Source organism: Xiphophorus couchianus, chromosome 6 (assembly GCF_001444195.1).
Source record: "Xiphophorus couchianus chromosome 6, X_couchianus-1.0, whole genome shotgun sequence".
NCBI lineage: Eukaryota > Metazoa > Chordata > Actinopteri > Cyprinodontiformes > Poeciliidae > Xiphophorus > Xiphophorus couchianus.
In genome coordinates this window covers 6,900,606-6,925,174 of record NC_040233.1, presented here as the reverse complement: position 1 = coordinate 6,925,174, position 24,569 = coordinate 6,900,606, and the positions used below count along the sequence as shown (strand labels likewise).

The 24,569-nt window shown below is 39.9% G+C and overlaps 1 protein-coding gene across 9 annotated transcripts in view; it reads left to right on the top strand.

The window, feature by feature from the left end:
- Positions 1-24,569, top strand: part of ctnnd2b (catenin (cadherin-associated protein), delta 2b) — a 169,037-nt gene that overhangs the window by 33,726 nt on the left and 110,742 nt on the right. For 7 of the 9 annotated variants that reach the window (XM_028020776.1, XM_028020777.1, XM_028020775.1 and 4 more), the window contains exons 2-3: positions 813-949; positions 24,180-24,292. In XM_028020776.1, coding sequence (XP_027876577.1) covers positions 818-949; positions 24,180-24,292 — 245 coding nt within the window. In that variant the 5' untranslated portion in view covers positions 813-817. Of the gene's footprint in view, positions 1-812; positions 950-17,198; positions 17,395-24,179; positions 24,293-24,569 lie in introns of those variants that run through there. The other 2 variants (XM_028020774.1, XM_028020778.1) reach the window with 2 other exon arrangements.

Sequence of the window (24,569 nt, the reverse complement as noted above, 5' to 3'; positions counted from 1 at the left end):
GACCACAGGCAAATGTGAGACAGAAAACCAACAACTTCAATGCACTGTCCCGGTATCAAAAGCATGGTGGTGGCAGCATCATGCTTTTTGTTAGCATTTGGAGTTTACGGAAATGGTCAGAGTTGACAGGAAAATGTTAATTGAAAGCCAGTGGAGGCTGTAAAATACTTAACATACGGTACAATTACCCTAAATGTTCTACTAAGGTTGAAAGGAATTGGCACAGAACGAAGCATATTTATGTGTTAGAATGGGAGAGTCAAAGTCTAGAGCTAAATCTACTGGAGAATCTATGGAAAACCTTGAAAGCTGCTGTTCACGGTTGCCCCCCTTCCAGTCTGATTGAGCTTTAGTTGTTTAGTAACAAAGAATGGGCAAAGATGATCCTGAGATCCTCAATGAAAGTGTTGATGTAGAAGCACTTTTGATTTGTCTTTTCCTTCAGCAATGCAATGATGCAACAATTAAAGTCATTCTAATACAATTTGTTTACAATTTTGGTTACGTGTCACAATGAGAAAGTCCTACCATCACAAACACTAAGACTAAGCCCTGTATCTATTTCGCCACATTGTTCCTCTAAATAACATGCTGTATAATTGCTGCCACCCTCCATCGTTCACTTACAAGACAGTAACCACGTGACACAATGAGCAAGCATGTCATGAAGGCTAAAACTGGTCTCACAAACTACGCCCACTTTCTAAAAACACTGAAACGAGTCAAAGTTTTTGCATGGAAATGACCTTGTCTGAACGCCGTCACACTGGAGAGTGCCTTTCATAACACCTGGACGCGTTCTTTCTTTCCAGGAGGAATGCCAGTGCCTGAGGTGGCGTCTGACAGTGCCAGCGCCGCCGCCATGTTGAGCCCCGTCCTCAATGCCTCCAACGGAGACGGCTCCGAGTCTGAAACCACCTCCGCCATCCTCGCCTCCGTCAAGGAACAGGTTAGAAGTCTTTTCTTTTTTTGTGTGTGCGTCTGTGTGTTCAAGCACCTCTGACTACGTGTGTGTTTGTGCAAAATACACAGGAGGTTGTCAAACTTAATGAAAGATGAACACCAGAAAGCACGGCGGATACGTCCCACAGCCCTTTCAGAGAGAAACAAGGTGACAGTAAACAGTAAACACCTATGATGGAGCGTCCCACTAAGCCAGCGTGTCACAAATATGTCACTACATCTCGATGTAGCGGGCCTCGAGCCACAGCCGTGTGCGGCGATTTCTCGCCTCATGTGACGGAAAGCATCGTTTCCCCACATTTTATCAAATCTGAGCAGCTTTGTTGGATGTGATGAGGCAACACAGAGACGAGACTAAGTCACCTTCGCTTTATTTTTCAACGTGGGTACGGCTAGGAATTAGAGGTCTGAAGCTTTTTGATGTTCATTTTAAAATTACGAGGATTAGAATATTAATCACGGTGCTTAGATGTAGCTGAACGTTCTCCACTCTTGTTTTTCAGCCAGAGTGTGGAAGGTATGCTTGGTTGTGACCTGTACTGAATTTAAATTGGGGCTCTTAAAGATATAGGAGCACTGTTTTTTCTTGTTTCTGGAAAGTGTCACCTAAACAGGTAATGCTGTTTTCACTCCAGGTTTTCAATTAGCTACAATAAATGAACCGCAACAAATAATTTTCAGTGTGTAAAAAAAAGAACTACATGAAATACCTTCTTTGGTGAATCTTTTGGTAATGGGTAACAATGAGACTGTCATAGTGGTCAGATTTGATAGAGTGCATTCATATCTAATTCCAGATGACTGGAAATATCTAACATATGTCCAGAAGCGGTTAAAATACACCAGCATGAAGCGGTTTGTTCATGGGCACAAACTGGAAGTAGAAATGCCCAGGGTATGAAATGGCAGCTTGCCCCAATCCTGTATTTTCACCATGCTGAGCAGTAGAATGCTCATTTTGCAACAGGAAGAGCATTTTCCATATCTACCTCCTCTGGTATGCAGAATCTTTTTGCAAATCTTGCTTTGATTATGTCCAGTTTATGACAACACCGTGTATTTTTAAAATCAAAGAGTACAATGGCATCCTGACTACAAGCCAAAGCTTCCCGAGTAGCACTCACCAAAATATGACCTGAAGCAACACAGAGCTACTGAGGCTGGATTGGTGGATGAATTGATGGATGAATTGATGGATGAATCAGTGGTAACCCGGTCCAACAAGTGAAGTTCTCATCTGTGCTCTGGACAAGATTGTTCCTAAAATCCGGGTTTCTGTTGGTCGGGAATAGTGGTGATGTTTTTTTTTTCTCTTGATTTTCATGTCAGCTCTCTGTTTCGCTCTTAGCATCTTAGCAATAAGATGCTAAATTGTAGTTCCATTGTGTCGCACTCTGAGTTGGACTGGACTGGGCACTGATATTCATGGATTCATTTTGTTGTGTCTGGTCTACTGCAACTCGTTTTCCTCCTGTCTTGACGTAACTTGCGCGGACCGGTTCCAGACGGTTTCAAAATGCTTGTGCTGGACTTCGGACTAAGACTTTTAACAGAGTTATCTCACCCTGCTACTTTTACAGCTTCTCTGACTGCCAATTAATTCCAGGATTCATTAAAGGAAACAAAGGATTGCTGCTGTGGCCCTACAGACTCCGGTGCTTTCTCTCCCTGAGCCTCAGAACCGTTTTTTAAAAAGCAGCTCAAAATGCATCTTAGTAAACAGGCCTTTAAGAAAGATCTTGTGTTACTCTGGAGTTTCTTTCTCTTGCTTTTTTTTGTTGCGTTTTTAGCCTTACAACATTAAACCTACACCTCTTACACTGCAAAAACACAAATCCTACAATTATTGTTGGTGCAGTTTCCAGTGCAAATATTTTAGTACACTTGAAATAAAACAAATCCAACTTTTCAACAACATATAGGAGCTTGTTTTAGGTCAATGATTCCTTAAGATTGATGAAAAAGTTCTAGTTAACAGTGAAATAAAGTGCCAGTGAATCTAGTATTTTCTTATTAATATTGAGAAATTATTGACTTAGACCAAGCTCTAATATCTTGCTGAAAAGTTACTTGTGAGTTAGTTTTGTCTTATTTCAAGTAAAAGGTAGATGTACTAGAAACTAGATCAAAGTGTATTCTTTCAGTGATTTTTATGTTTTTATTTTTGAATGTCTGTGGGTTTTTTTTTTTATTATTAACAATTCATAATGCATTTTATTCTAGTGCTGTAAAACACTTTGTGATATTTTTATCTGTGATTGGGGCTATATTTCATGCATACATTTGAACAATCTTATCATTCCTTAATTTTCTGTTAGATTTCATTAGTCGTAATCCTGAGAAATATATAAAATCACTAACATTTTCCACAGCATACCTACGAATTAAACTATAATAGGTACTAGCCAGTAAAATCCTGATCACCGCATCCCAATTGGTTTGATTCAGCATCTCTGGCAGTAAGCCGGTATTGTAAGCCAGACCCCAAACGTGACACCGCTGCGATTTTTTGTTGTTGTTTAATTACGTCTTGATGACATACCCTCATTGATGATTACGTCTCATTTCTCTCGCAGGTGATTAAGTGATGTGTGCTGGCGTCCCGCGGCGCATGTCCTGAGCGGGACGGAGATATTTTTGCTGAAGCACAAATTGAAAAGTGTTGGGACAGATGGGGAATTTTGACATGTCCAAATCCGACGTAAATATTAGCGGCGAAACGTTACGCTTCGAACACTTTGGGTACCAAAGTTCATCTTAATCCATTCAGCAGTTTGTCTGCGTATTTTTTATTTATTTATTTTTAATCTGGACTAAAATGTTGGGACAGATGGGCCAACATTGTCGCCCTCAGGAGCTACAACACTGCTGCATTTTAAACTACTTTAAAAAGCAGCTTACTCTGCGGTGGGATGAACACTAATCAGCATACAGTAACATCAAAACAGATTAGGAGTGATGTTGGTGTGAGATCCCATTATGTGCTTAGATGCAACATTTGCTGCTGATGTTTTGGAAGCGACTGCTGGACCCGATTGGCTGAATTGTCCTCATGTCGCAGCCAATGTTGGGTCGTAAAATCACAAGTCTGGATTTTTTTGTTTTTTTAAAAAACACACAACATGCACAGTGTGTTTTGCAGGAGTGTTCATACCTCTTGGACATTTTGTCATGCTGCGACCACAAACTTTGATGTGTTTCGGATGATGTTACCAAGGTTTCCGCCGAGAAAACCAGGGCAGTTATTCATCCAGTGGCCCGTCGTGTTTTTGAGTAGAAAAATGTTTAAAATTGACAGGAAATTTGAAAATATCACTTGATAATTATGTGTTATTGAAAGATTGGACGATCAATACCTGAACACCAACTATAAAGTTTTAAAAAAATGCAAAAATAATAATTAAAAAAAGACTTGAATAACCTTTTGGATATTTTTGCTTTGTGAAGCATGCCGTAAACCACTTGCATTTTTACTGCTGTGCACAACTTTGTGTTGGTCGAACGCATGAAATTATTAGGACCAAATATTGCGAAGTGATAAAGTTCGAGGGTTGGGAATATTTTTCACAGGCACTGCAAGCATAACGAGAGACTGAAGATATTTTTAGTCAGACTTTGCACTGTAAAAACACAAAATCTTCATTTCTGGTCTAATTTCTAGTCCAAATATCTTAGTAAACTTGAAATAAGACAAAACCAACTCAAAGGTAACTTTACAGCAAGATATAAGAGGTCATTTTGTCAATAATTCCTTAATATTGATTAAAAAGTAGTAGTTCCATCGGCAGATAATTTCACTTCCAGCGATAATTTTTTTCCCCATGCTATAGGTGCCAGTTGAACTAATACTTATTCACCAAAATAAAGGAATTATTGACTTAAAACAAGCTCCAATATCTCACTGAAGAGTTATGGTAAATTAACTTTGTCTTATTTCAATTTTACTAAGACATTTGTACTAGAAACTAGACCAAAATCACTTGGTAATACTTTGTGTTTTTGCAGTGTGGCAGCCTTTATTTAGCCTGTGGTCCAACGGCTTCTTTTAACACCATCCATCTGAATCACCGGCTATAGAGAAGGCCGTCAGGTTGCAGTCGTGGTAATGCAAGTGCCAGGTTTTAATAGTGACAAACAACATGGCTCCGGGCTTTCTATACGAGCGCAGTCTTCCTTCCTAATGACACCAGAGCTGGACCGAGAGGATATCCAGAAGATAAAGATAGCAAGTGATAGTCTGAAGAGGAGCAAATGTAATGGATTCCTCATGTATCGACGTGTGGTTAGTACATTGCTCTTGAGGTCCGTTTCCAGCCTAAGTAGGTCATGTAGATTTAAACATATAAGCACACACACACACACACACGCACACACACACACACACACACATAAGCAGGTCATGTAGACACGCAGACTCTCTCACGGATGATCTAGGGCACGATAACGGCTTTCTGATCGGAACGTGTGAATAAAAGGAGAGTCCGCTGTGATTACATCGTTGTCACTGCTTTAAATGATTGTTTCTTCATTTTGAGTTGATGCCAGTGTTTGTTTTTGGGGTGAGGTATTTTTTTTTTTTATCAGTCCACTAAAGAAAACAGGCATAAAATAAAATACACCATTCATTTTGGCTCACAAAGACAATAAGAACCCAAAATCACGAGAAAAAAGGAAGCCTAAATTACAATCGGAGTCACAGATATGTGGTCTGCAGACACACACATGCCTCCAAATGTTGCCAATCAGCCTCTCGTTCCTGTGCTGACTCACACTAGGAGATCCCTGCTGCTCTCTTCTTTTTTTGTTTTTTATTTCTTCTCTCCGTTTCCTCCTGCCCACATGAGATTGATTAGCCATTCAACATTGTCTTCATCACATCTGTCAGCTTTTGTCTTCTCGTCGTTCATCATCTCCGCTGTCACTGAGTCTGATAGCGGAGCGGGCTCAGTGTGGAGTCTGAGCGAGCTTTCTTCCATTTGACAAATCAGACTCATTCTCTGACCCACTAAGCGACAGACACTGGGGAAAATGCAACCGGCCGCCGAATTGCTACTTTTGCCTCATAGCTTGGTGGGATTTGACCTTGTAGAAATGTGAATATTATAGCATGCAAAACGGCTTTATCCAATCAGCAGGCCAGGATTATTTACCAAGAAGATGACATCTGCTTAGCAGATTCTGACTATGCGTTTAATTTTTTTTATTTGAGAGAATAAAAGAAATGACTCTCATATAATCATTCACATATAAGACCAAATTAACTATATGGTCTTATATGTATTTTATGTAAATGAACCTAAACAATGTTAAAGAGTGCCATTGTGAAAAACAAATGACTTTTTTAAAGCAATTTTCTGGATTTCTCCTTTGCAAAGCAGACTCTTATTTTGTAGTGTCTACTGAGGGATGTGCGCTCTCCCTCCTGTTGAAGGCTGAACTCAAGCGTGTCGCTAATTTATCTATGAACAAACTAGCGACTGAATTTTATGGAATAAATTTTTGCCAATATCTAAAAGCATGTGTTGGATCGCGGAGTCGCCCAGCGGAAATTTTAGCTAATTTGTTTTATTGACATAAGGTATACATAATATTTAATAAAACATTCAGCACTTTTTAAATGTTTAACTTAAATTATAAAAAAATATATATATTTTCTATTCATGTTTTATTTTAAAAGGTATGGTGTTGTATGCTCTGTAATTCATCTGGCTTCCTGATATTTTTTACATATTTTATAATTTCTCTCAAATTGAATTTATTTTAAAGATTATAAAGATTGCTTGTTGTATTTATTGTTAATATCCTACAATTGAATGACATTTCAGTTTTATGTTGAAAGGATTTTACTGTTTCTGTAAACTAACTACAGGAGTTATTATTCAAAATGATTGGGATTTCAATATTGATCAAAGCAATCAAACTTTATATTTTTTCCTACCCTAATGTATCAGTTTCCTCGCACTCTATATCTGTGAACCACTAAAAATGACATAAAATATCAGTTTTATTGGCATTTTGTGTCAATAAGACAGATATTTTGTCGCCGTAAAAAGCCGATAAAATACATCGGAGTCTCTGGTTTTGAAGTGATAAAATGTAAAAGCAGTTCAGGGTGTGTGAACGCTTTCATCAAGTACTGTCCATATACAATCAGGTGAGCATAAAGAGCATCACTGTTAGCAATCTCGGATTTGTTTGTAGAAGAAATCCACAGACAAAATCTATTTGGAGAAATAGAAAAAAAAAACAATTTTGTGAGTCTTTATAGATCTCTTTCTTTTACGTTATTCGAAATACTTCAGGAACTCTTGGTTACCAAATTCTACTGAAGTGCTCTTGTTCTCCTGAAAAGGATTTTTGTGTGTATTTGCTTCCACTCTTCTCCCTTCGGCAGCGCCGGTGTCTGCCGGTGTCTGCCGGTGTCTCGAAGATGTAGCACAAAACAATGGGAGCCCTCAGGCCAGGGTCAGCCTTTGAGTGTATTTTATTACTTTTTTCTTGTTGTTGTTAAAAAAATTAAGATGAATATATCCACACAACGCAGGAATCAATTGGAGCTCGGCGCAGAAAGGGTAGGTTAGTGTGCTGCTTTAGGGCTGGCATACTCTGGGCTGTTTCATCAGAAAAAAAAAGTACATTGCATTTTGTAGTCCTGGTACTACAAAATATTGATAATAGCTGTGTCACACTGATATCATGTAATGCAGCCAGAGCAGAATTACGTCGCAAACCACCCACAGTAAGTTCTTCTATAATTGGTAAGAAACAGCTGGGAAACCGATGTCATTTTCAGATTAGGAAGTGGACGGGTGGGACAACTTTAGACTAAGGAGGTCAATAGCTGGGTGTTTTAGCACATGTTGCTGGTAAACAATAGTTTGGTGCAAGGTAGATGTAACTGTTTAATCTAGTGGAGAGGAGCTGACAAGCCAGAAATCTCAAGTCTGATGCCCATATGGGATATAATGCATTTCATACCAATTTTAACAAGATGTAGGCAAAGTTTCTCAGCGCTTTAGATATCTAACAAATGTTTGCATTTAGTCACGTTATGCTTTTGTAGCATATGTTGTTTTGAAATCAATGCAAAAAATGTTCTTTTCCCTTTCGGGTCTGTGGAGTAACGGCTGCCGTCTTCAAACTGTTAGTTGGCTAGCTTAGTGAGAAATGTACCCAATGCTAACTAAATTAGCAACAAAAAACAGAGCATTGTTATGGAATCACATAAAGGAGAAGTAGCGTCGAAAACTAGAGTAGATTTCACTTTGGCAGTCACTCAATTAAACTGAGCTTATTTAAAGAAAAAAGGTGAAAGGTTTGCCTTTAGCGCTGACAGATTTGACTAAAAAGGACTTGTCATGCTAGCTGACACCTGCTGGCCTCTCCCGCATTTAAGTATTTTTGTATGACAGCATTTTGGATACTTGAAAGTGAGTCAAAGACATAATATAAACTATTTATAGGCACTGTGAGAATGGTAGCTAACACCGGAAAAGTTGGTATCTGATTTAGATTGTCCTTTCTGCGCTAAGCTAACGGGCTACTTCACAACGAGACTGGACAGCACTGGATCATATTTCAAACTCTGAGATACTTACACTAAGGTAAAGGTAAAGGTAATGTTATTTATATAGCACATTTTCAGCAACAAGGCGATACAAAGTGCATTAATCACATCTGAGAATTAATCAAAGAATAACCTAAAAACTAAATTCAGGGCAGAACTCGGCACCAAAATGGGATAGAGAAACTGAGGGAAGTCGATCTATGAGACAGAGATATGAAAACAAAGCAGGAAATCAGGCGAGTAACTCATAGAAGCAGACTGATCAAAAGAATACATAAAAATAAAGAGATAAACATAAAAAACAAAAGAATTTGCTCAAAATACAAGAGCACAGAAAGTCAGATAAAAATAAAGTAAAAAGGTGATGGGATTGTGACATTCTGTTTGTCAAAACCACATAAAGGGAACATTTTCACCGCTTTTTGGTATTTATAATCATAAAAAAGATTTCTGTGCAGTTATTACCAACTGCACAGCATTAAAAACTAACTAAAATAAATAAAATTGGCTCTAAAAAGATAAAAGATATATTTTTTAAAAATGTCTTGATTAAAAACCTCTCTATTGAAACATATGTCATCATGTAGAGACAAAAACAAAATATAAAATTTACCCAGCAACAATGTACTAAAAGCCTGTTTTCATCCTGTTTGAGAAAACATGTACATGTTCAGTTTATCCAGGAAAACAAACTAAATTACAGCTTTAACCTTCGTCTCCTGCTTGCTGCCAACATGACCTGTGTTTTTACAAGCACCTACAAAGGTGAGGCACAGATTGCAAATAAAAAATCTCACACATCCAGAAATTAAATTCATGATTATGAACTTGTACTTTTTTTTGTGTGCAAACTTTAACTCCAAACCCATTTGTAATTTGCATTTATCACAAACTATATTGAATGGGTATACTTTAGCTACATATAAAGACTCATGACTATTCATTAGGCTCTTTATTTCAGTTTTTGCTCAGCGTCCCTGCCTTCCCAAATGGTATTTTTCTCCCACTCGCTGCTCCGCTACTCATTTGTTTATTGGGAGCTAATTAAGATTTGTTTAGCATCTTCGCCTTTCTCATTAACTTACCAAATATAGTTCTCTTCAAAGTTAGATATTCATAAAAAAGTATTCTGAGAGTGATTCAAATGTCTGTTTAATTTTACATCGAACACTGGGGGCCACACAGAAAAAAATATATATAAAGAAAGACAGGGGAGAGGAGGGATTTGGGGAAGAATTGTTCTTTCCATCCCCGGTTTTTTATTTATTACAACATGTCGGCATTTGTAAAAGTCTCGCATTGTGTGCCGTTTCCAATCAGACAAAGGACACCAGGGCGCCATCAGACAAATAGAAGAACTGCTCTTGCTCCTTTAAGTCTGCTCTTCGCTTTGACAGCCCAGTTTTAATTTCAGTTTTTCTAATGTAACGTTACTTGTCTGCTTTTCATGCACTATGTTAAAAGTAGTTGAATTCCGTTAAATGTTTCTGATTGTCAAACACATTTATAAATGTGTAAACATTTGTATTAAGGGGAAAAATACTGTTCAAACAATCCCCGTCTCATTTGTTTAAAATAAAAAGTAATTAATTCCCTTGTTAAATCATGAATTAATAGTAATTTATCAAATTTTTAAGCTGAATCCAACTTCATGACCTGCTGGCCTAATTACTGCCAGATATTTAGATTTGATAATTCACTTTAATAGAATCTTTAGCATCTGAAGGTTCTATTCAGATGCTGAATAGAATCTTGAATAGAATCTTGAATAGAACAGTAAAATGTCTTGTAAATTTGACTGTTTACAAGAAAGTCTCGAAGGTAAATGCTGCTCCATTTTTTTGTGACCTTCAGCTTAAGAGCACTTGAGTTATATGAAAGCTTTAAAGCTTTATGACAAATCCACCTTTAAATGGCTAAAAAAGAACAAACTAACGGTTTCGGAATGGCCTAGTCAAAGCCAAAGGTTCAGTCACTGGTTCACGCTGTAAAACCCTCCAACATGGCTGGATTAAAGCAATTCGTCACAAGTCAGTGGGGCAGAAACGATCTTGTCCAGTTACTGATGGCGATTAATTGCAGTTGCTTGTTAAGTTTAAGTAGGGCTGTGCCATATGGGTTAAAATTAATATTTTGTTGTAGTTTTGAATTTAAAGTAATACCAGATATATATAGTGATGTAAAAATGTTGTGTCATCTCCTCCATTCTTCAATGCAGCTGTGAACAACGTGTCAAACTCGACCCTTTTCCTAACAGCAGGACAAAAGCGACACACGTTGCAGTTTTCTTTCCACGTAGCACAACAGGAGACGCCGTTTTTAATAAATATATCTGACCAAACATCTGGCCGAACAAATGCGGAACTGCATCAAAACTATCAGCCAAACACACACATTAGACTCATTTAAAAACTGCTGGCAGTGTGACAGTGTACATAGGAGCAGAGAGCATTAAAACATTAGACAGTGACCAGGGAAGTGAATGCCAAGCGAAGGTGCAATCTCACTTACCTCAAGCAAAGAATGTTTGTGTGCTGGTGTCTTATCCATCTGGCTAAGAGTTCATGTGAGTTATCGTTAGCTTAAAGCTGACAGCAGCGCTTGGAGAGAGAGCAGTGAAATATGGCGGGTGAAGGGGCTCCTTCATTTGGCAATTTATTCTCCCTGTTGATGCGTCGTTTGGCAGCGTAAAGGAATAGTTGGGCGACTGAGCTTTGACAGAGTGTGTGAGTGTGTCTTATTTTCTTGTGGTGGGCCGTGTTCTGTAGAGGACAGAGCAGATGGCTAACACGTCCGAAAGACGAGAAACCAAGCTTGAAGTTTCGGGAGCATAAGTCTGTCTGTGGATGCTGATTATGTCATTGCGTGCTAAAGACAACAGGCAAAGAAGCCTGTTGTTTTTCTGGAATTAAATTAGTCAGTAAAAAACCCAGAGGTCGTACTAGCAGTAGCTCTTTTCGTGGCTCCATCTAGGAGGGAAACGCCGGTAAACAGATAAGTTCAGTTAGTGGCAGCAATGACCCGTTTAGTGGATTTGAGGAGAACTCAGATAAGATTAAACATTGAAAATAAGGGTTAAATGCGTCTCAGCGATACAATTAAATCACGATTAAGTTAACTAAATTAAGAGAATGTTTAGTTATTGAGGCAATAAATAAACTGTGGCTCAGCTAAATGTCAACATCTGGTTGTTTGTGGCTTCAGCTTAGCTGCTCTTTCAGGAGCTTTGCTTCGACAAAAGCTCCTGAAAGGCAAGGTCCTAATCCATTTGTTCCTCCCTCCTAGTCTACCATCACTCATCACCAAGACATTAAGTTCAAAGATCTCCTAGACTTGAGGAAGAAACGGAAACCTGCAGGTCAGGTGACTGGTGACTTGTTCACCAGCGATTTTCTGGTGAACCATGGCTCCAAACTCCTCTTGACTGATTGAAACTCTGCTGCTAACCACTCCAGTGCATGGAGAAGTTCATGGCTTGTATAGGTGCCCTTCTCTCTATGACTTCAGTAAGCACTAAAAACAGGACCAATGACGAGGGGCAGAGTCCACCTTTCGCTCAGTCCAAGTTCGGTCCTCTGCCAAGAATGCAAACACTGTTTTTTCTTTGGTATTGAAGGACCGCATGGAGTTGAAAGCGACCCAATTATCCCAAATTCACTTCTCACAAAGTGCCTCAAGCAACACGGGTGCAAGCCAGGTCCAGAAATGCCTTCACCTGAAAACCAGTGCCACTTAAACAAGCAATTAGCTCAGAGTTGACACCAAGTTGAAAAAGTAACAAATCTTTCAGGTTTTTATAGGAGGATGCGTGAAAAAAAAACCCCAGGTCTTAGCTGCTTTGAGTCAAACTTGCTTCTTTATACTTGAAGTACAACATTGGAGGCAAGCACATTAATAGACTGACAAACTGAAAGTCCTTCTGTACAAATTTACTTGATCAAGATGAAAGAAATTGTAGTCTTTTCCAGAGCAGCTAAAGCAACAAATTCAATAAATGAAGTGTCTTGTTTCCATCTTTGCTGTTTTGTTGTCCTCACCTTCTCAAACTTGCTTTTCTTTTCTCTCTGCCTTGGGGAGAGCAATGTTACCAAATGGACTCACTGTATCTAATAATTTTCCAGGCTGCAGCGGTCTTAGCTTGTACAGCCACTGTGACATTTTCCCTTGAAAACAGGACCACCGATCTGAAGGCTCTAAATGCCATATGAACACCACGGGGCCCAATTAGACCACTTTGCGTTGGGGAGACGAGGGAGACGGCTTTAGCTACAGGACACGTACACAGTCCGAGCCACTGTCCCAGAATTGTTTGTTTCTCCTCAGTAATGTCCATAATGATGTTTGTGGTGGGGGTGGGCAGCATGGCTGTCTGTCTTTCCTCCATCAGTCTCCAGTAGGAGTTGGTGGTGGAAACAATCTTTAGTAATGCAATTTTTGGACAAGGACTTTATTAAAGCAGATTCTCGTTGAGCCAAGGTTAATTCCTGTCCTTTCCTTCTAATGGCCAGAGAAACTCTGCATGTCAGAGAAACATTGTGCTGATGTCACTGATTAATTTTTTTATTTGTATTTTTTTTGGCCAATCTGGGAATGAAGCTAAACAGTTAGCAATTTTGCAGGTTTTTATCTGTTATAACAACAGAATATTTAGATGCCAATCGCTTTAGGAAACCACTTGGTTTTGCTCCGTTATTGTAACTGATGGCTAAAGTACGTCTAGAAACCTGATTGTTGTAAAAATTCATTATTTAGTTTTCAAGGAATTCACTTGTAGTAAAAAAAAAAGAAAAAAAGTGATTTGTACAGAAAACTGAGTAGAGCGCATGTCAGTAGTTAGGAGATTTAGTTGTGACACATTTAATGGCTGTAAATTAAACTACAGAGACGAAATTAAAGAAAAGAAAAATGTGGATCCTAACATTACAGTTCTTTGCAAGTAATTATTTTAGGGGGATTTGGGAAGGACTAGATTTACACACCTTACATTCATTGTAAGAAAATGTAAAATTTTTAGTTATTATCCACATTCTGCAGACAGAGGAAATAAATCTACTCATCGTTGGTCTGCCCACCTGGACACTCATTCCTGCCGTTCGCTCTCCTGGACCGACTGCAGTCGCCATACTCAATCACAGTTCTGCCGAATCCATTATGCAGCAGCAGCAGCGCTGTTCAGAAAGTCATTCAGATGCAGATCACAAGCTATGTAAACTGAGCCGAGTCAAATTTGAATAAAGAAATGACCGCCAAGTTGAGTTTTGCATGTGCCAGGTGCACACCAGTGCACCAGGTGGGTGGTTTTATTGTCACAGGGAGAACTAGAGATTAAACCAGTGAGCTAAAGGAAAAGAAAAGGAGTGAAATTGGCTTCATCAGTTTGGACCCGCCGGGACACCATGGCGTCTGATTTCGAGCCAGGATGTATCTGGGTAGGAAAATGGACGTTTATGCTGGTTTTTATGATAAATCTGCTGACGTTTGACAATACTCAGTTTTACCTGCACGTTCCCTTTCATCCGTTGACCAAAAACTAATTTTACCAACAAAGCACTTTTTTTAGTATGCTGGAAACACAAATATCAATGGCAGAGGCAGAAAATTTGATCGCTCGTTTTGTGACTTCCTAAAACTTGTAGAGGCAGCGATAAGTCTGCTAAGCTTTCCATGTACTTCTGATTTAAATGTCATATTGGCTGTTATTTTTATTAGTCTTTCTGCGTGGAGTTTTCATGTTCTCTGGGGATCTCTGGGTACTCCCACTTCTCCCACTGTCAAAGAACACGACTGGTCTCTTTGCTTAGGTTGATATATGATGTGTGAGTACTTAGTCGTTTGTCCTGTTTGTCCTCTGCGTTGCCCTGTGATTGGCCCGATCCAGGGTGTTTCCCGCCTCCTGCCCGTTGAAGCACATCATATTTTTTTGCCATGACTTTCTTTAAAATAAATTCCTTTCTTTATTGCACTGCTTATCTTCTGCGGTGTGTGTCGTTTACCTCACCGACTTTGAACTCTTGTTTACTCGTTTTGTTGCCTGTGAACTGTCATTACTGCTTGTGTGTTTGTAGGCACATTTTAATAAAGTTTGCTCAAAAAGTAAGAAAATTTGAGCGTATTTTTTTTTCTGTTGCACTAATGCTTTTGTGCAGTACATTTTAAACAGGTGTAAAGCTGTCTCAGTTGCCTTTAAAAGTGTTATTAAAAAACAATAATAATGGATCAAATTCAGATTTTCTTACTAAGTCTGAACGTTCAATATGCTAAGATTCAGGCATGAGCTAAAGATGGTTGTGTTGGTCCGTGTTTCGTTTTGTCTTGGTCCATAGTTCTTTGGACTTTCCCACTGAAATATCACATTAGTGGCATTAGGTTTTTGTTTTTTTATTTTTTATCTTCACTTGCATCCTAAGTTCTTCAAAGAGATTCCAGCTCTCTTTGACAGTGTAGCTTGGTTTAATGTCAACCAGTGCAGAAAGATTTTCTAATCTCTATGAATATGTTTCTCCGGATTCAGGCCAAGTGTCTCTGACATGAAAAAAAGGAGAAAAGTTTCCCTGAAAATGCTGTGTTTTCTTAATGGAAACATAGGAGCTTCAGGTTTGTTTTTTTAGTATAGTTAAGTAGCAAATGGTCTGATATTCTAGATATTCTGCTCCCAACAAATACACTGATTATTTTTGCTGTGTTTTTCTACATAGCTGCTTGCCGTACACATGTCAAACTTTCGCATGTTCATTCTTTCTCTCATCAGATTATGCTACTTTCATTAAAACATTCTCACTCTTTCAGCTCCCTTATAGCAAACTCGCTGCCAGCAGTCATGTGCCTTTTAATAAGGAATAACTCGAGTCTAGTCACTCTAGCCTATAATCCTGAACAACAGAGTGCTAAACCAGCAGTTGTGGATCTGAAAGCTCGGCTCCTCAGGAAGAACTCGTGACCTGCTTCACAGGAACCGTTGGTTTGATTAAACACTGACATTTAACTGCTTGGACCGAAGAAACCCGTGGAGTATTTTTGCCGTTAGCAAGTAGCTGTCAGCCATCAAGCTGCAGTGACCTGTCCGTCTGACGTCTGAATTTTGAGTTGAGTTTGTTCTAGTTGGGAGGGTTTCACAAAACCAGTGGGATTTTCGATCTGCTCCGGTGCAAATTCTGTCAGCAATGCACGGTTTTCTCTTCATGTTGTGCTTGTGAAAACAGAGATTATACGACAGGCACAAACTGTTAAGTCATGCAACTCTCGCAACCTTTTTCTTAAACCAAGCCATATTTAAACCAAATTTGGCCCATACTTCTGAATTTTTGTGTTGTATTATTGACCACTTGGACCGGCCAGTTTTTTTTTTTTTAAATTGTAAAGTTTTGCGTTTTAGCACAAATAGGCTGGCCAACCATTATTGTTATGGCTTTAATCACCAAACAGTTTGTTGTTTCTGCTGAGCTGAAAAAGAGTAATATAGGATACAATATAATTTCATTCCAGAATAATGTTACCCTTTTTTGCCTTAAAAGTCAGAATTCAGAGTTAAGCCAATCATTATGTGTATTTTATCCACAAATAAATGCTCACAAATTGTACGTTAATAGGTAAGCCATTGGTCTAATGAGATAACAAGGGTTAGCGATGGAAATAAACAGTTTATTTCTACAAATTTCACAACCTTCTTATAGAAACATGTAGAACAATTCTGCGTCCAGCCATTGTTTGTATTCATATTTAAACAAACGACCTGCACATAAATATTGCGCTCCAGAGGTCCAGCATATGCTAATGTTATTTAAGCGCACCGTTGCACAGCAGTTTGGTGTTGACTTTCTGAAGATCCCCAGCGTTGCTGACAGTTCTGTCGTTGCTCCGTCTTCTCACAATGCACTGTGAAAGAACGGCTGTTTTCTGTACCCGAGCGTTATCTTTCAACGTACCGTCTGAATTGTATCTCTGTTTGCACATGTAACTTTTTCTCGTAACTTCCTGCAGCAAATCTGCGATATATTTCTGTATTATTTCTTTTATTTTTCTGCCCCACATCCCCTCTCCACTTGTAGAATTTCGCTCAGGCAGAACGCAGTGCAAATGCGTGAGCGTTTTGAGTATTACGCTGCCGTGCGCACGCGTGTGTGTGTGTGTGTCAGCATGTTTCTGTGTCGGCATGAGTCTGAGTGTGGGCCTCCCATGCATATTCAGCCCCTCTTGGTTGCCCCCTCCTCTCCTCAAAAAAAAAAAAAAAAATCTCTTCTTGTTTTCCAGTGATGTTGGATGCAGAGAAGGTGGAGGAAGGAAGAAGGGTGGTTGGTGGTGTGAGTGTGCAGATGGTCTGGTTAGAGAGGAAAAGAGGGGAGAAGGAGCTAGTGTGAGAGGCAGGGGAGTGATTGTGGAGCGGCGGGCTCTTTTTTTTTGGCAGGGACCAGCCGGTGGGAGGGCCTTTTGTGATGCAACGTTGCATAAATAATGCCACGGGGCTTCTAAATGCTGCGTTGCCATGGGGATCTTTGTGGCTGACTGAACAGTAGGTGTGTATGTGCACTTTTTTTTTGTCTTCGTCTTCTTTTTTTTTTTTTTTGTACGCATGTGTGTGTGTGTCTGTGTGCTTCATGGCCCCTGAGCAAGGAGAGAGAAAGAGACACAGAGGCTGGGAGGTGGGGGGCCGAAGAGGGGGCGAGGGGGCCGAGCTGCAGTCAGCTCAAGTGACACTTGTGGTCTCTCAGTCTCTTTCTTTCCGCCTCTGTCGCTCGCTGCGTCCCGACGCGGGATAGATGAGGGTTTGGAGCGGAGGGAAAAAGCGCCGAACAGATGGGAGCTCAGAGAAGCAGCAGCTGGATCCTTTGTGAATTTCTGCCTGTTTTTGCATTATGGTCCATGTGAAGGTAGGCTACGTGTTCTTGCAGCTTGAATTGATCCGCTCTGTAGGTTTTGCTCTGTGTTTGACTTTTTGTTGGGGTTTTTAGTTTTGCTTTGCTTTAATTTTGGAAAAGCAAGAGATTGCATATGAGGTCCTGGCTCCTTCTCCCGCAGTAACAGGTGTCTGGCCGTCAGCTCTGAAGCAGAGATCAGAGGGGCATGGAGGGGGGGAAAAAAAGAGGGAGCAATCCACTGCATTGTGGCTTTTTAAAAATTTTTTTAAAGGATTGTGTTTGAGTTGGTGTCAGTATTTGCTCTCAGCAAAATAAGCTGATTTAACACAAAAAAACAAGAAAAAGAGGGGGAAAAAACTTTATTTAGATGTTGCACTGAAAGTAGACTTCGTTTTTCTTCTTGGGCTTAACATCAGTTGATTAGGGAGTTTAGATTGATTTGGAAGCGTACAAAGTCCAATCTCGCAGGGGGAAAGCGCGCTGTGTTTGTTTGTTTTTTCTTCCCCCCCCCCTTTCATGCTGTGGTGTTTAAGATGCAAATGAGAGTACCTCTGCTACCAGGACTGGCTTTTATTCTGGCAGAGGATTGCGAGGATCTTTGGTGATGTCGACACGCAACTGTGTGGCTCTTGGAGGCTTTTCGGTTGCAACAAACACAAGTTTGGACGTACGACGCCAGCAACATGTTTCGATGAAAATAAAACGTCTTTTTGCACGAACACGGCTCCCGTCCTCCGTCCTGCTGGTTCCTCACAGTTTATCGATTGGCAGCTTTTTTTCTTTTTGTCTTTTCTTTGTATCTGTTGCAATTCGTCCCCCCCTTTCAAGAGAGCTTGAATACTCACCACCTGACAAAGCGGCGGTCGTGTCATTTTATCTGCACTTCAGAGGCCACACGGGTGCATTTATGTATCAAGTTCTATGTGAGAGTTGTGCCTGCTGGCAGGTCTGCACGTAAACGAGGGGAATACGCTGCGTAATCACCGTGGAACTCGCAAATTGACTCGTGAAGGTGCGACGCGAACGAGTCTTTTAGAATATAATGGTTTCGTAAAAGAAGGGAACCCTGAAGTTTGCCCGAAGCAGGTTTGGGCTTCACAGCGAAAAACATGGCCTCCTCCAAACAAGTTAAAAAAAATATATAAAACCAGATGTGTTCCTTCGTCTTAAAAGTGAAAAAAGAAATCTACCGATGGAATTATTTACTTTTAGTCAATATTCAAGAATTATTGATTTAAACACACAGAGCTTCAAACAAAAGGGGTTCTTTAGTTAAAAAAAAAACAACAACACTTTTTTCCTCCGAGTTGCAAAAAATGAAAAGATTGAGGTTCAATATATGAAGAAATGAATGATCCGTATTTTATCAGTAGAAAGCCTTAGGTTCAGTGAAATGGCGGGCTAACAACGCTGTTAGCACTCAACAGAGTAGCAACGCAGCTTCGCATATAACCTGAAATATAACAAATAGCAATGGCACCTCGAACACCTTTATTCTTCGCTCATGTGGCCGTAGAGTCGTCTTCTCCAACAAGTCTCTGTTAAAAAAAAAAAAAGTTCTTCTCTTCCGTTTTACCAGTTAGAGTGCCACGGTACATAAAGGAGGATTTTTTTACGGAGCCCCTAAGGCAGGGGTGTCCAAACTTTTTGCAAAGAGGGCCAGATTTGATCAAGTGAAGATGCCCGGGGGCCAATAGTTTGTTCGGACATTTTTTGACTTTTTTTTTTTTACCCCTCCAGGGGGTATTTTGTGGGCTCTAGTGTCCCTTATGTGACAGCAGGCTGACAGGAAACAGGGAAGGAGAGGGGGGAAGACATGCGGCAAATGTCATCGGGTCCGGGAATCGAACCTGCGACGGCCGCGTCGAGGACTCAAGGCCTCCAAATACGGGTCGCCCTACGCCACCACGGCACGCCCTGGACATTTTTTAACTACAAAAGTTTCATGCAAATACACAATTTTCATTGTCACAATTATCTTTATTTTTCAAATGACAAAAAAAACAAATATAAGCCACTCAGGCAAATGAGAACAACTCTAAAAACCCAAATTCTGCCTTTCTTTCATATCTGGAGAGTCAGATAACATTGAACAAACTGTATGAAATACCTTAAATTTACATGAGTTTAAAAATATCTTTGCCTCAAGAACATTTTAAACAGGAGTTATAAGTAATGCAAAGTTGTCTGTTATTATTAAATCTTAAAACAAGTGAATTTTGCTCGTCCTTTACTATATCTACAGGTTCATAACCAAATCTTACTCAAGAGTTTAATAAAAATAAGTGCCATAAATCCAAGTGCATAAATGTTCTTTTGGCTCTTCACTGCTGATAGTGACAGACGTTACCGTTCAAAATACTCAGTTTCATGTCCTCAACTCTCAGAGCCACACTGTTACTGCCAGGCAAACATTTTTCTCAAATTCTTGCTTCTTCTCAGGGCAAAATGTTCTCCACCATTTTCATAACACAGTCTTTGATAAATGTATCTTCAGTAAAAGGTTTGCCATGTTTAGCTATTAACATTAACATCGTAGCTGCTTTGGTGGTATTTTCTTTTGACTCACAGGCCCGCGTGAAGAATCGCTGTTGTGATGCCAGTGCAGCTTGGAGCTGCTTCACTTTTTCAGCACGGTCACTTCCTGTTAGCTTGTTGTATGTGTTAGCATGTTTAGTCTGGTAGTGTCTCTTTACGTTGAAATCCTTAAACAAGGCAACAATCTCACAAATTAGACAAGCACAATTGCCTTGATTTTCAGAAAAGAAGTATTGTAATTCCCATCTCTCTTGAAAGCGGCGGCCCTCACTGTAAACTTGTTTTCTTTGCAGTGGCAGAAATGAGTGGAGAGCTTCGCTGCACGGAGGCAGAGACTGATAGTATTAAAGTGGTGCTGCCACCATTTGGTGAAAGGAGGAATTACAGTTTCAAGTTTTATGATTTATTTATTCTGTTTCACAGTGCAGGCGGGCCATAAATAATACATTATAAGACCGAAGCTGCGGGCCGTAATTGGTCCCCGGGCCGGACTTTGGACATGCCTGCCCTAAGGGGACATGGAGAGGAAAAAAAAAAGGAAAGAAATCCCGACTTATTATCTCGAGATCCCGACTTATTATCCCGACTTATTATCTCGAGATCCCGACTTATTATCCCGACTTATTATCTCGAGATCCCGCGACATTTCTGAAAAATCGCGAGTTACTTTTTTGGGGGGGAAAGGCATGTTTTTATGCGGTAAACGTGGGGGAGTGTGTCTACATTGATTATGGAGGACGACTTATATCATTTTCTGCGGTCCAGAGATGTCCCAGAGGAGGATATCATGCACATGCAATTTAGCGTACATCCATCGGTAACCGTGAAGCTGTCCAGAGGACTGTAGCTGGTTATTAATGAATTCTACCAAAACTGCCAAGTCGGAAAAGGACTTGCGCCGAATGAGTCCCCGCGCTCTGAAAACTCTCTTCAGATGTCTCTCACTAATACTAAATCCATGTCTGCTGTCAAGCACTGATTTAATGTGTTTATACTCAAGCCCAAGCTCGAAATAAAAATCTATATATCTACCCCATGGGTGGGTGTCCTCCATCACTGTGATTAGGTCGTTATGTACTGATGTCGGGATCTCGAGATAATAAGTCGGGATAATAAGTCGGGATCTCGAGATAATAAGTCGGGATCTCGAGATAATAAGTCGGGATTTCTTTCCTTTTTTTTTCTCTCCATGTCCCCTTAGGGGCTCCGTACAACAGCACCACACGCTGACAAAAACAAGACTTACAACCAGTCGGTGAAATAAAAGCAAGACATGGTTTACAAAATACATTTGACATGTAACCATTTTTCACCTGGTTACAGGAGGGATCACTGAAGTTTGCCCGAAGCGTCATTCAGGTTTAGGCTTCACAGCGAAAAACATGGCCTCCTCAAAACAAGTAAAAAAAAAAACCCCAAAAAAACCCAGATGTTAAAAGTGAAAAAAGAAATCTATCGATGGAATTAACTTTTAGTCAATATTCCAGAATGATTGATTTTTTAAAAAGCCCACACAGCTGGCAGAAAATATACTTGTAAGTAAGTTGTTTGCGCTAAACACTAGAAAACAATTACTTGGTAAGATTCAGCGTTTTTACAGTGCAGTCCATTAGCAGTAGCAAGCAGAAACATTAGACTAGTAATGCATTGAGAGCTAATGTCCTCTATATCTTGAGTTGAGGTCAATTCAAGTCTTTTCTAACCAAGTCTGAGCCTCTTCGTTCATATTACTTTTTTGCTACTTGTTTCTTTTATTTGATCGAGTGCTACAAAAAAACTGAAAAGTGTGTCTCGTTCAGCTTTGCTCATGTGGAGGTTGACGTTTCTTTGCAAAGTTTTCTTTGTTTCGTTCCGTCCATTTTCCCGTCTCCTCTGCTCCACCGCGCCGCTTCCTCCACGTTTCAACGCGTGACGCTGTTTTCGGGAGGCTCTGGGTGTTAGCTTAGCTTAGCGCATTTTGAAAGCTTGACATTTTGGTCTTATCTGACACATCTGCTTTGTTTCCCAATAGGACGTCTGAAGACTTTTTCTTTTCTCTGCGATCGCGTTCTACTTTCTACTCCTTTCTCTGTCCTTTCAAAAACACTCTCCCACTTGAGTTAATGAGAACCTTTCAGATTTATGTTAGAAAATTCCTTATAAAGATGTAATTTCTTTTTTTTTCCTTCCACTTCACAATCACGTACCACTCTGTGTCCAACGTCAAATGAAGTCCAAATAAAACTCATTCAAGTTTGTAACGCCAAATAATGCGGAAAAGTTTTAAAGCATTTGCAATTGCATGTATCTTTCCAGAATGACATATCACACAGAAATCATCAGCTCTTTTGGATGTTTACCCTTGGTTATCATTTTCATTCCCTTCATATTTGGACACATAAACACATCCCCCCCTTCCTGGTCTTACATTTTTGGACTGTTTACTTTGGCAGATTAGGTCAGCCTCATACCAAACATGAAAAACCCCATGTGGGCTTCATTTTATTTTCTTTTTTTTAATTGTAGGTTTATTTTGTACTTTTTTCTTTTTTTTTTTTTTTTTTTTTTGCATGTGGCAAAGTTCAATTTTAACAAGGGATGAGATTGCAGGGCGAAGGTCTCAAAAAAAAAAAGTTTGCTGCTGGTGTTTTCTTACTCGCTTTTTGACTTTTCACGAGATAATTCGGAGTTTGTAGTTTGATCTCTTTCAATTATGTTGTTTTCCCAGCAGCTGAGCACACCTGTTCCCACGACGACGCGTCGCTGTCTTCTTTCGATGATTACATTACATTTGTTTGGTAAACCAACCAGAAAAATTGCCCCGAAAAAAAAACAAAAAAACACAAACTCAAACCATTCACCAGAAAGCAGCAGTAGGCCGGAACAAAAAAAAAAAAAAAAAAGCAAAAAAACCCCAGAAAACACTCTGCTTATTTTCTGCTCAATTTAAAACATCCCCAAGACTATTTGATGTTGCTGCTGTTTGCCTTTTTTCCCCCAGCCTTTATTTATTTAGATATTTGGCCCAAATAGATCAAATCAGTTACGTGTAATCAGCGATAAGGATCTTGCAGCCGCAGGCGCAAACACCCTAATTGGATGCCGGTTTGTTTGTGTGCATCAGGTAATTAGTGGTTATTTGTCACACTTTTAATTAAGTGGGGAAGGAGGGGCGAAGCTGGGGTTCATGCAAAAGCAACCCAATTTTGGAGGAACAATTTGGCTATGTTTTTATGTTTACCTTCTAAATTGAACTTAGATTTAACATGTCCTAATGTTGGTATATATATATATATATATATATATATATATATATATATATATAATTATTATACGCTCTCCATTCCTGGTCACTTTCTGGAAAAGTTTCGTTGTGTTTCTTCTACCGTACATTTACGCGAAAATAGCGAATGTTTTCTCTGACAACGGCACAGATGGAGAGAGAACGGGTCCATTACGGTTCCAGTAATGCCAGAGTTAATAATAAATAATCAATAATAAAGACGTTGTGGTATTCTGATTTAGTAATGTAATTATATTAGTTGTGTCACCACCCCCACGCCACTAGAGGCAGTAGCAGGCCCGAAAAGATGCGACTAAGGCGCAGATTCAGAAGTACACCGAAAGCGACAGAATTTGGGGAATACATTTTCCTTGGATCATAGTCATGTAAACACAGCCTTAGTTTAGAAGTTTTAGGAATCGTGTGCCAATGTTCTCCTCGATTTTGGTGCGACATAACAACAAACATTCTTCGAATTGAATCAAATTCCTGACCAATTCCATTTTTTTGTTTAATTTCTCTGATATAAAATGATCCTCTTTATTCAGAGCACTGTTTGCTGCGCTGCACCCACTGATCAAGTCATTACAGGTGAAGAAAGGACCGACAGCCTTCTCAATTACTGCAGTAACGTGCAGCCCACAGTACCAAGCAAGAATCCATACAGTCTAACTGTATCGATTTCGTTTTTCTTTTTTTTTTTCCACCTGAATCTGTCACTTAAAGTCACACATTTTCCCTCCTGAAGCCCACCTTCTTCTTCTCCTTTTGTCCCAGCTTTCGGTTTTTTTTGCATCTCTTGACGTTTGGCAGTGGCGTACCGGCGGACACGACGAAGTCTTGGCCCGTCCTCCCGTCACAAACTCACTTTTGTGACAATTAAAAACGTGCCGCAGACAGCGAGTTCGAACCGACGAGTTCCGGGGTGGCTGTAAATGTGACGGTAAATAAACATAGAGACTGTTTTTGACACATTTTTCTCTCTCTGTGTCTCCAGGAGCTGCAGTTCGAACGTCTGACCAGGGAGCTGGAGGCCGAACGACAGATTGTTGCCAGTCAGCTGGAGAGATGCAAGCTCGGCTCTGAGACTGGAAGCATGACTAGCATCAGGTGTGTGTTGTGCCGCTGTTCTGACACCTGCCGCTCCTCTACTGTGTGTTTACATGTATGTGTGTGTGTGTGTGTGTGTGTGTCGTCTGTGCTCTTGCAGGTGACTGGCTTTTTCGGTCACGTCTGATCTGAGCTTCCCGATTTGTGCGCTGGGAATTAACATTTCAAAAAACAGTTTTTTTTTTTTTTTGCTTTTGAGGTCAGCCGGCGGCGTGTCACATCCTGTTTGTTCCCTTGCGTTCGCACGCGCTTACTTAGCTGCGTGTTTGTGACGCTG